This window comes from Triticum urartu, chromosome 7A, assembly GCF_056163025.1.
Source record: "Triticum urartu cultivar PI428250 chromosome 7A, HENAU_Tu73, whole genome shotgun sequence".
In the NCBI taxonomy this organism is placed as follows: Eukaryota; Viridiplantae; Streptophyta; class Magnoliopsida; order Poales; family Poaceae; genus Triticum; species Triticum urartu.
Window position 1 is genome coordinate 112,706,090 of NC_141879.1, and position 12,303 is coordinate 112,718,392.

Consider the following 12,303-nt stretch of genomic DNA (forward strand, 5'->3'; position numbering starts at 1 on the left):
ACGGTTAGCAGGTGAGACCCGTCCTGATGAATGACACGTGGCATTCACAAATCACAAAGTATCTAATCTCTCTCCCCTTGATTTTAAGTGGGGGGTGGGGGATGCTTTGTGATTTATGAATGCCACGTGTCATCCATCAGAATGGGTCTCACGTGAGACCTGGTTTCATAGAATTCTTTTCCATTGTTTTTTACCGACCCATGATTAACTTGTCCATCGCATGAATCACGATTGGGCAGGAAAGCAACCTGATTTCTGGCTGTCCCCTCACGAAAGAGACTGCAGCATGTGAAAAACGAAGGATGAGACATGGCTTCCATCGATCAAGCAAGAGACAAAACATGAATGGCCAAAAGAAGAGCGTATTCCAAATTTTCAAAGGAAAATGACCCCATTTGTTTTGTTGGACTAAGTTCGATCGCGACATCAACCAAACCATCGTTGTTGTTAATTCCCACGTTCTTATCGCCAGCTACCATCGATCGATCGCTCGCTATCCACTAGTACTATATATAATCACCATTGGTGAGCATAACAAGCAACAACCAGCTGCTCCAACAGTCGTACGCATAGTGGTCGTGGCTAGTGGCGGCACACACTGCACTGCACTGCACACCTAGCGATCGAGGGGTAGATATCAATGGCGTCCAGCTCCGATCAAGAGGGCAGCGGGAGCGGGCGGCGAGGGAGGCCGCTGGTGTTCGACGAGCTCAGGTGGGTGGTGCAGATCCGGGAGTCCCTGACGGAGGACGGCGACGACGAGGACGACAACGGCATCCCGGTCTCGGTGTTCAACGTGCCCAAGCAGCTGCTGGTGCACAAGCCGGAGGCGTACGTGCCGCAGTTCATCGCCCTCGGCCCCTACCACCACTGGCGCCCCGAGCTGTACGAGATGGAGCGGTACAAGCTCGCCGCCGCCCGCCGCGCGCAGCGCCGCCTTCGCCCCGCGGGGCTCAAGCTCGAAGCCCTCGTCGCGGAATTCGCCGACCGTCTCGAGCGCAAGATCCGCGCTTACTACCATCGCTACCTCGACTTCAGCGGCTTGACGCTCACCTGGATGATGGTCGTCGACGGCGCCTTCCTCCTCGAGTTCCTGCAGATCTACGCTGCCGCCGAAGACTGTGGCAAGCCGGCGCTGCGGAGGGTGTCGTCGAGGATGGCGCACCTGGTGGACTTCGCCGGGAGGAAGTCGGCGCACGGGCTCATACTGCGCGACATGCTCATGCTCGAGAACCAGATCCCGCTCTTCCTCCTTCGCAAGATCCTTGAGCCGCAGTGCACGTCGGCCGACGAGGCCGGGGTGCTGCTCACGAGCATGGTCACCGGGCTCGTGAAGGAGCTCTGTCCGTTCAAGATGATGGACGGCGCCTTCCCGGCCGTCGACGTCGCCAAGTACGCGCACCTGCTCGAGCTGCTCTACTACCTTCTCGTGCCCAAGCCGTCGGCGGAAGACACTACGGCAGAGGCACAAGACCATGACGAGAACTACGACATCGAGGAACAGCCGGCGGACGGCGACGGCGAAGAGAAGCCCTCTGGCGGCGGGTCCGAGTACGTGTCGCAGCTGTTCGCCGCGCTGTGGGGCTTGGCGTCGAAGCTCGGGAAAGGCCCGCTGCACTACGTGATGAGGCCGATCGCTTTCGCTGTCAAGGCGCCGTGGAAGATGCTCACCGTCGTGCCGGGCATGTCTGGCATGAAGCACCCCGTCGAATCATTCTTCATGTCCGGGGCCGACGGCCGCGGCGACCCGTCGTCTTCGTCCACGGCGGGCCACCTGAGCCGGCCACCGCTGATCGAGGAGATCATGGTGCCGTCGGTCTCCGAGCTCGTCAACGCCGGCGTGCAGATAGCAGCCACAACCGGCGACCTGTCCACCATCTGCTTCGACTGCAAGACGGCGACGCTGCACCTCCCGGTGGTGACACTCGACGGCAACACGGAGGTGATGATCCGAAACCTTGTCGCCTACGAGTCGTCGGCGGCGTCCGGCCCGCTGGTGCTCACCCGGTACACGGAGCTGATGAACGGCATCATCGACACCGACGCCGACGTGGCCCTTCTGCGGCAGCGTGGCGTGGTGCTGAACCGCTTGAAGAGCGACGGCGAGGTGACGAAGCTGTGGAACAGCATGAGCAGGTCGACGCGGCTGACGAAGGTGCCGGCGGTGGACAGGGCGGTGGAGGAGATGAACCGGTACTACGACGGGCGGTGGCGCGTGAAGACGAAGCGGTTCATGCGGAGGTACGTGTTCAGCTCGTGGCAGCTGCTCACCTTCCTCGCCGCCATCATGATGCTGCTGCTCACCACGCTCCAGGCCTTCTGCTCCGTCTACACATGCTCCCGGTGGTTCGGCGCCGTCACTGTCACGGCGGCGTCGGGGGAATGATAACCCGTTGAAAATTGAATTTTGGATGGGTGATCTGCATCTGCATGCGTGCCTTTCTGGATTCGGCTACGCGAGATAGATTGGCATGCATGTGTTTGGTTTGGCATTGGTATTTTCGGAGTGGATGTGCATTTTTTGTTTGATTTTTGGGTTCTAGTTGATGCAAGTGAGATTGTTTATAGCTTCATATGAATGCCATTGGTTTGTAAACATACTAACTATGATTATTTTCCATTAAAATTACCGAGAGAGGTATATACATGTAAGCATTTGAATATAAATTGTCAAGCACCTCAGAAGATTTGAAATCTCAGTTGGAATCTAGACCATGCAATTTCTTGGGGCTCTGTGCTCTAGTTGCCTCGGTTCATAGGATAGGATTATCATAGGAATAGAAATCTTGTAGGAAATGAGATGACATGTATCTCAAATCCTATGAGTAGGAATAGGAAACAAGATGTCATTTGGTTGACACCAAAGGAATTTTTCCATTGAGTCTAGGCTCTTTTTTATTTTCCTATGAAATGTGGAGGATAGGAACCAATCCTATGTAGGAATAGGAATCCATTCCTATGAACCAAAGGGCTCTAAAGGAATCCTATCCTCTAGAATTCCTATGAAATTTCTCTAAACCAAAGGAGGCCTTAGGGTTTCAAACTTGTACTGTGGCGGTTATAAGATAGTGTTGGGGTTTTGACACCAGAGAAAAAACCCAAGCCGCCTCACCCTCCCCCCAAAATCTAGAGGGATGGTCGATGCTCGAGCCGTAGAGGCAACATGGTAACTGCTTCAGTCAGCAGTAGGATAGATGCCGGTGAGCGGAGTCGGAGAGCATTGTAGGTTGTGATGAGGTAATTGGGAACGAGGATGATTGGAAGTAAGGAAAAGGCTGGGTTAGGGAGAAACGGGGTTATGGTTGTCGAAAGGAAGGAAATATTGTGAGGCATTCGATATAGATTCATTGGCTAGGCGGGAAGGGGGAGGGGAGGTGTGGTTGCGAGATCACAACCACAATGGAATTTCTTTATGTATATGTAGATGTGATTTTTTAATGCAATGTAATGGAATGTAATGCAATGATGTACAAATCTTCTGCATATTCTCAAAAAATAAGACATAAAAGAAGTCAGCAAGAGAACTGGAGAAATGGGCCATGCTCCAGATCTCCCAGAAGGCGCCTTAGTTGGACAATCAACATTAACATGAGAACCAAGTATCCTTTATGTAGAAAAAAATCTTTACTATCTAGCTAGGAATTCAACATGATTCGACATAAATGAAAAAAAAACTTTTATGCCCACATGAGATTCTTCCACGATCCACATTGCATAATTTAGAGATGACATGATGTTCACCATCATCACTACAATCATCACCATCATCGTCATTCTTAAATCGCTCACTGTTAAACACTCTGTAAAGCAGGAAGGGCAAAATCGCAGACAAATAAACTGAGTGTCCAAGCTGTTCTCGGTTTTCGTACAAAAGAACACTGTTTTGAGTCATTTGTTGTTGTATTGTACTCCCTCCCTAGAGAATATAAGAGTATTTAGATCACTACTTTTATGATCTAAACGCTCTTATATTCCTTTACAGAGGAAGTAATTGCAAGGCACATGAAATAGTGTCACCGCTGGGATGAACAAATAATGCATCTGATAAATGATAGGTGGTACCTCGATACGAAAACGTACATATCTGCTAGCTGATATCAAAGCTTGGGTAGTGCAAATACGAGGGGACATGCAATTTACCTACCAAAACGTCTAATATTTTGAGACGGGGGTAATACCATTCAACATAATTTTTTAGACAGTATTACCATTTAGCATAATTTTAAGATAAGATTTGATCTGCATTTTAAGAAACAACAAAAGTGCCAAGAGCAGGAAAAAAATATGTCGTAGGATTCCAAAAAAAAGATGGTCCGTACTATGAGAAAAATACAAAATTGAACCCAAAAAGAATGTCAAATAAAACGGGAAAGAAGAAGAGTGATCTGGTTCAATAATTCGACCAATCCACTCCAGATCGATGCTGGAGAATCATTGCCACTCGATAGACCGACTAATTTTCTAATCCATCAGCAAATAGCTGCCCACTGCCCGGACATAATAATAGTACAGCAAGTGTGTCCCACGGACCATAATTAAGGCCACATGCGTGCTGGCAAAACTTAGGCCTCCTTTGGTTCATATGATAGAAATGTTATAAGAATAGGAAAATCATAGAAAATAAGATCAATTCCTATAGAGAAAGAGATGTCATTTGATACATAAGATAGGAATTTTTTCATTGAGTCTTAGCTAATGTTTTTTTCCTTCAAAATGTGAAGGATTGATTCCTATCCTATATAAGAATAGGAATCCATTCCTACAAACCAAAGGATCTCAAAGAAATTTTTTCTATGCAAATCTTATTCTATAGAAATCCTATGAGATTCTGCAAACCAAAGGAGGCCTTAATGTATTATTCTCGTTTGAAGTTACTTGGTGATAGATCATGGCGTCCACCGTGAGACACTGATTTGCATAGAAGAGTAGGGGCAGTTTACCAGACCTGCTGACACACTTGACTGTCGCCATGAAGACGGCCGAGCATAAGACTGCTGTTTTTTATCAGGAAAAAAAGTGGAGCAGATACATCGAAAATACATCGCCATCAGAACAGGGTTAGCCATGCGCGTTGGCTAAGCAGGCTGGACTAGACGCAACTTGTCGGTCTGGCTCATTGCCTGAGTTCAATTATTTCACGGTTATTCTGTGATATTGTAATACTGGTTCTTCCGATTTGAACTTTTATATTGTGCTCACAAGAAGAAGAAGAAAAGGTTATTCGCAAAAAGAAAAAGGGTTGCAAGTGGCCAAGTGGGCGTGGCGCATAGTAGGCTGGCATGTTTTTTTTTGCATGGTAATACGTGTCTCATTCATATCATAAAGATCAAAGTACAAGCCACGTAAGGACCGACATGACAAAACTGAAAAGATAGCAGAACATCTCTGAGCTTGACACCAACGCCCGTCACCTGCCTCCGGCACCACCACAACAGCCACCGAAGAAAAGAATGGCGGATCACCTCCTCACCCGAGCTCGACGCGGCTCCATCGCTGATATGCAGCTTTGCGGACCTCCAAGGTGGCTCAACCAAAAGTGAAGCCCTTGCCGTTGAAAGAATCAGACCGGGGCAACACCCTGGACACGCCATCGAACTACAGATCTGACACCCCATCACGATCAAGACGCCGAAGGAGCAAACCATACCTGTCATCCACGAATCACGAACCCAACACACGTTCTGGTAGGAGCTAGGGCCCTACCGGATCTAGGGCGTAGGTTGTAGGGGAAGGAGGGGGAAAGGCGAGGGCTAGTGCACGACGGCTGGCGGTGTGGCGCCGTCCTTGCGACGGGAGCAGCGGCGAAAGCAAGAGGCGGCTAGGGTTTAGGTCTCCTGGCTCCCTAAGGGAAGCCGAGCAAATATTGATTGCTTCTTGCTTGATTAGATTAATACATCTCCCCTCCTTATATAGAGAGGTTTACTTGACTCCTAAACAAACGATCCTAATACAATAAAATAATTGGGCTAAGCCCCTAATTAAGATACTTGGGCCATAACCCACTGGGCTAAGCCCCTATGCCGGTCATAACACTTCTCCCTGCCTGCACAAACAGCTCGTCCTCGAGCTGTAAGGTAGGGAAGCGCTTGCTGAACTCCTCGAGGTGATCAACCAGCGTCAAACACCTTCGCGACAGCTGGGGCGGCAAGGTCGGCGGCGACGGCGTCCTTCGGAATGTAGTCTGCAACCTCCAGGTAGAAGAGTCGCGGGCAGGCGTGGCCGGGCATGTAGGGCTCATCGCAATTGAAGCACAACCCTTGGCGGCGACGCTCGAGTAGCTCGGCCGAGGTGAGCCGGCGGAACGGGCGCGCCGCGGTCGCGGCGAGGGGTGCCGCGGAAGCCTGAGCAGGCCGAACCTGAGCGGGATCTGGCCAGGGTAGCGACCCAGTGTCTCGGGACGGTGACTCTTGCTGGACGGCCACAGCGCGGCGCTCGAACGCGCGGGCGTAGTACATGGCCGTCTGGATATCCTGGGGTCCCCGAAGCTCCACGTCCACGCGGATGTGATCCGGAAGTCCATCGACAAAGAGGTTGGCCCGCTGCTACGCCGTCACGCCCGACGCGTGGCATGCCAGGGCCTGGAAACGGTCGGCGAAGTCCTGAACCGTGGAGGTGAAGGGAAGGCGGCCTAGCTCCGCCAGGCGGCTCCCGTGGATCGGGGGCCCAAAATGAAGGAGGCAGAGCTCGCGGAAGCGCTCCCAAGGGGGCATGCTGCCCTTGTCCTGCTCGAGGGCGTAGTACCAAGTCTGTGCCGCGCCGCGGAGGTGGTAAGAGGCGAGCCAGGTGCGCTCCGAGGCGAGGGTGCGCTGCCCACAAAAGAACTGGTCGCACTGGTTGAGCCACTTGAGGTGGTCCTCCGTGCCGTCATAGGTGGCGAAGTCGATCTTGGCGAACCGCGGCGGTGTCTGGGTCGGAGCGTCGTGTCGATCTAGCTCGGAGGTGTGGAGCAGCGCGGCGGGTGGCGCCTGGTCGGAGTACTCCAGGTAAGGACCCGCGGAGCTGGATGGCCCACCGAATTGCGGAAATGGGGTCGGCTGCTCCGGAGCCGTGGTGTAGACCGGCGATGGCGAAGACCCAGCCACCCAAGCTGGTAGTGGCGACGGGGAGGCCGGAAACCTGACCTGATGTATCGGAAGGCCGGCTGGCGAGGACACCCCTGAGCTGGGCAGAGGTGGCGCCGGTGGTTGCAGCATTGGCAATGGAGGGTGGGCGGGTGCGTCGGTTACTGCGGGGGAAGGTGGCTGCAGATGCCAGAGGGGAGCCACAGCTGGCGGTGGCGGCAGATGCCACAGAGGAGCCGCGGCCGGAGTGGTCTCGTCGGGGTGCCCCGCCTGGAACAGTAGCAGCGGCAGCCTGGTGCAGGCCGTCGCGCCCTGGGCCGACCATGGCAGCGCGGGGGGCCCGCCTGGAACGGCAGCAGCGGCTGCCCGCTGTAGGCAGGCGCGCCCTGGAACGGCCACGGTAGCGCGGGGAAGCCCGCCTGGAACGGCAGCAGCGGCTGCCCGCTGTAGGCAGGCGCGCCCTGGAACGGCCACGGTAGCGCGGGGAAGCCCGCCTGGAACGGCAGCAGCGGCTGCCCGCTGTAGGCAGGCGCGCCCTGGAATGGCCACGGTAGCGCGGGGAAGCCCGCCTGGAACGGCAGCAGCGGCTGCCCGCTGTAGGCAGGCGCGCCCTGGGACGACCATGGCAGCGTGGGGTGGCCGTAGGCGGCGATCGGCGTAGCCGACGGAGGTGCGTACGGCCCGGCCATGTACGGTTGGTACTGGTTCAGAAGGCGTCCTTGGACGGCCGTCACGAGATCTCGCAAGGTATTGGTGACCTGTTCCGACGTGAAGACAACGGTCATTGGCGGCGCCGAAATGATGGGGGCCGGGGGCGGTGAGGAGCCCGCGGTAGTGACTGGGCCCGACAGCGTGGAGGCCCCTGCGGTGGTCATCGGGGCGGACGTCATCGGCGCGGAGGTGGAGACGGGCGGCGGCGGCGATGGTGTTGACGAAGACATGATCGGACCCAAGTCTCTGGATACCAAATTGGTAGGAGGTAGGGCCCTACTGGATCTAGGGCGTAGGTTGTAGGGGAAGGAGGGGGAAAGGCGAGGGCTGGTGCGCGGCGGCTGGCGGCGTGGCACCGTCCTTGCGACGGGAGCAGCAGCGGCGAAAGCAGGAGGCGGCTAGGGTTTAGGTCTCCCGGCTCCCTAAGGGAAGCCGAGCAAATATTGATTGCTTCTTGCTTGATTAGATTGATACATCTCCTCTCCTTATATAGAGAGGTTTACTTTGACTTCTAAGCAACTTGACTTCTAAGCAAACGATCCTAATACGATAAGATAATTGTGCTAAGCCCCTAATTAAGATACTTAGGCCATAAACCACTGGGCTAAGCCCCTATGCCGGTCATAACACGCTCCCTCTTCCAGATGTCGTCGATTCAGACCACAATTTGTATCCGTTCCTGGACTACCTCCCAAGCTCCGCGCCGACGCTGGAGCAAACGCCGCCGCAACGGCGGAGCCCGAGGACACAGGTCCACCACGAGGATGCCGCCTCCGCCACGCCATCCTTGCTTGAACAGGCTGGTTTTTAGATTCATCCCCAACCATAGAATCGATGGCCTCGTCATGAAAGGATCCGAAGAATCTTCATTTAACGCCTTCATCATCGCCGTCGAAATCAAGACGATGTACAACCTAAAAACCTAGACTATGAAAAAGTAAAAACGATCCACGTGTGTGGATCCAGCGACCCCTCTCAACACCGACAACCGAAGTCGCCGGCGGAGGAGAGCCGCCGGAGGACGGCGCTGGAAGATTAGCCTCCTGGCAGCGACTAGGCTTCCAGTCGTTAAGACGAAAGGAAATCGATCTGTATCGTAGGCTGGCATGTGCAGTGAGTTTCATGCACCGGAAGTTTCACATACTGACAACACGTGAGCTTTATAATCAGACACCGTGACTAATCGTAAATGGATTTGGATGTATTTTTGTTTCTCCATACAGTCGAGTGTTAAGTAACACTCCCTCCATTCCTAAACATAAGTCTTTTCAAAGATTTTAATATGAAGACATCCATATTGAAATCTCTGAAAAGGCCTATATTTGGAAACGGAGGGAGTAAAAGCATTGTATAGAATAGAACATATTCCATGTATCTTGTATCCTGTGTGGTACATGAGATGATGAGTCAACCCACTCTTTTACCCTTAGTGAGGCAAATCCCTCAAAGCTTTTCCTCTCTTTTCATCGTTGAGAATGCTTCACAAACTAGTATCTACTCCATCTACTGTCTATCCCTCGCGCATCGTGCGAAGCAACCTATGGTTGGATGGTTAGGAGGACAGTAGCATTCCCAGCCCAATAAGGTTCAAGTCCTAGACTTAACATTGGTGCTCGTATTATTTCTGAATTTATTTAAAATTTTGGGCGATGTTATTCAGTGGGAGGAGACGTTCCCGTCAACTGCGATGCGTCTACTGTGACTTCGTAAATTCTCAAGATGCTATGCTGGCTCAGTCTCTCGGAGGTGAGTGTATACTTGTGTATGTGAGCGACTTCGATTGGACTGTGCTAAAAAAATAAAAATAAAATGTCCATCCCTCACACTAATGTTTATTTATCTCAATAGGCTAATCATTAGACTAACAAAATGGAGAGCAACATAACATTATTTTTATTTACTCTACATATTAGTATTGTTCTAAGTCAAACTTTACAAATTTCGACCAAGCTTATAGAAATGAGTATAGATATTTACAATAACAAATATATGTGGTGAGAAAGTATATTCACAACGCTGAATCCAATAGTATTGGTATTGGTATTGTATTGTATATGTTAATGATTTTTTTCTATAAATTGATCAAAGTTTGACTTGAAATGAAGCTAAGATATAGAGTAAAAAAAACACACGGAGTACATCTATAAATTGTCCATTCAACCATGTTAATCAGCACAATAAAGTAATTATTCATCGCATATCAAAGGATCCACAACAAGATTTATATAGATGATCAAAACAATGTAGGAAGCTTATCTGACTAAAAAAACTGAAACACGTAGAAAGATCCTCTACATAGCCACTACTATGAACCAATAAACATGTTCGGGTTTTCCAAATTTATTTTACCTTATGTGGCGAGTTTATTTACTTTGTTCCTTTTACTACATTTTATTACTTTTATTAATTTCTGTTTCTTCGCTTATATTTCATTTCATTTTATTATTATCCTTAATTTTACTATTTATCTTTTTTTATATTCCTTATTATTTTACCTTTTATACTTTATATTTTTTGAAAGAAAATGTTAAAATAAAGGAATATTTTTTCAATGCACGAACCCTTTCTAAAACCACATGAACATGTTTAATAAGATATAAATTACCAGAATAAGTTTTTTTATCATCTTGTCATTCAGTGAACAGTTTTCAAATGCGCAAGCACTTATAAAGACTACATGAAGATTTTTAAAATGTGTGAACACTTTTGAGACAACATGAACATTTTTGATAAGAAAAATTGAATGCCTGAACACTTTTTAAGACTGCATGAACATTTTCTAAAATATGCGGACATCTTTTCGAAAATTACAAGTAAAAATTCTTCAAATACGTGAACATTTTTCTTGTTACATGAACATTTTTCAAAAATACGTGAACACTTTTTTAACTACACATTTGTTTTCAAACATGAAAACTGCTTTAATAAAAAAAGCAATTAAATTTAAATAGATTTTTTATATGCTTTGAATAATTCGAAAAATTTATAAACACATTTAAAATGACGTGAATTTTTTTAAAACATATTAAACATTTTTAGTGGGCTAATAATTTGTTAAATTAGATGAATAATTTTATAAGATGTAACAAAATTTTATTAATTTCATGAAGACATTTTAAAATACGCAAGAACAAAATTTTATTAATTTCATGAAGACATTTTAAAATACGCAAGCACATTTAAAATATAGGAGATTTTCAACATTATATTAACATTTCTTAACAATACAAACACTTTCATAATTTGATAACAAAAATATAATTTCACTTTTGGATTATATACACAAAATTAAAATAATTATTTTAACATATATATTTTAGGGGAATTGTTTTAGCATATATGTAAAATTGTGTTTTTCATGGACCCATTCGAGTCTAGTTTTTAACGTAAACAAGTTTGTTATCATCAAAATTAATGGCGTGGTAAATGGGCATGCCCAAGGATGAGCGGCACGGTGTGTAGGACCGTGTTCTTCGATATGATGCTCGTTGCATCATAGATCCTGGAAAGCATAGGGCGCCCTTTATGTTTTTTTCATCAAATTCAAAATAATAGTCATGAATTTTATTAAATGCTCAGGAGTTTTAAAACTGTTCTCTGTTTTAAAAACTATATATGATAGTTTTTCAAATGTGCTCATATTAGAAAAGTGTTCTCTTATTTTGAAAAATGTTCACAAATTAAAAAAAATCAACAAATCTACAGACATGTACATGATTTTAAAAAAATCACGCGTACTAAGAACATACCTGAATTTTAAAAATTACGAAATTTAGAAACTAAATATGAGTTTCTACAAATTTCTCAAAAAAAATCTTTCATTACTATAATTTTTAACACATTAAAAAAGTTCCTGATTTTGAAAAAATGGTCATGTTTGTGGAAAATTGTCATGAATTTCGATAATGTGCATCAAAGTTAAGAAGAAATGTGAAAATTCAAAAGGTTAAACGAAAATAACATAAAAGGGAAAAAGGAAATAAAAGAAAAAGATTGAAAAGTGAAAAGATAAGAAACCAGAAGAAGGAAAACATACAAAAGAAAAATACCAGAAACCAAAATCTGTCCTTTTTTTGGCAAAGAAACCATAATTTGTAGAAAAAAGAAGAAAAAATCAATGGAAGAAGGAAGAAAAGAGAAAATATCGGTCAGACAAGGATTGCAACTTCGGTCAGGCCACTGCGCATGTGTGTGTGCGCGCGCGCGAAATTTTGATGAATGATGTCACATAATAGTTACCTGTAGCATCACCTACCCACGGTCAGAAGTGAGCTACGTAGTACACACCTCCTCCCCTCTCTCCTTGGCTTCTATGTCAACAAGTGCAACTCGGATGGGTACCCGGGGCAGGCGGCTGACCCTTGCGCCACCGCCGGCCTCTGCCGGGCCGGCGACGTCGCCAGCGTCGAGAAGCTTGTCTGGCTCAAGATTCTCATGCCCGAGATCGGATGTTGGCTCCTCCGACGAGGAGGATGCTGTCACGACCAGTATAGCGGGCACCAACGAGACCAAGGGCTATGACCTTGGGCCC

General features: G+C 48.0%; 1 protein-coding gene and 1 pseudogene across 1 annotated transcript; one reads left to right on the plus strand and one right to left on the minus strand.

Moving 5' to 3' along the window:
• The first annotated feature begins 527 nt into the window (after nucleotides 1-527).
• Nucleotides 528-2,604, plus strand: LOC125520431 (putative UPF0481 protein At3g02645). Its single transcript, XM_048685345.2, has one exon. The coding sequence runs from the start codon at nucleotides 641-643 to the stop codon at nucleotides 2,384-2,386; it is 1,746 nt and encodes a 581-aa protein (XP_048541302.2). The 5' UTR covers nucleotides 528-640; the 3' UTR covers nucleotides 2,387-2,604.
• A 3,384-nt stretch (nucleotides 2,605-5,988) lies between these two features.
• Nucleotides 5,989-6,725, minus strand: LOC147958391 (uncharacterized; annotated as a pseudogene).
• Nucleotides 6,726-12,303: the final 5,578 nt, after the last annotated feature.

Coding starts and splice junctions, on each gene's coding strand:
- LOC125520431 (XM_048685345.2), top strand. CDS start 641: ATGGCGTCCAGCTCCGATCAAGAGGGCAGCGGGAGCGGGCGGCGAGGG.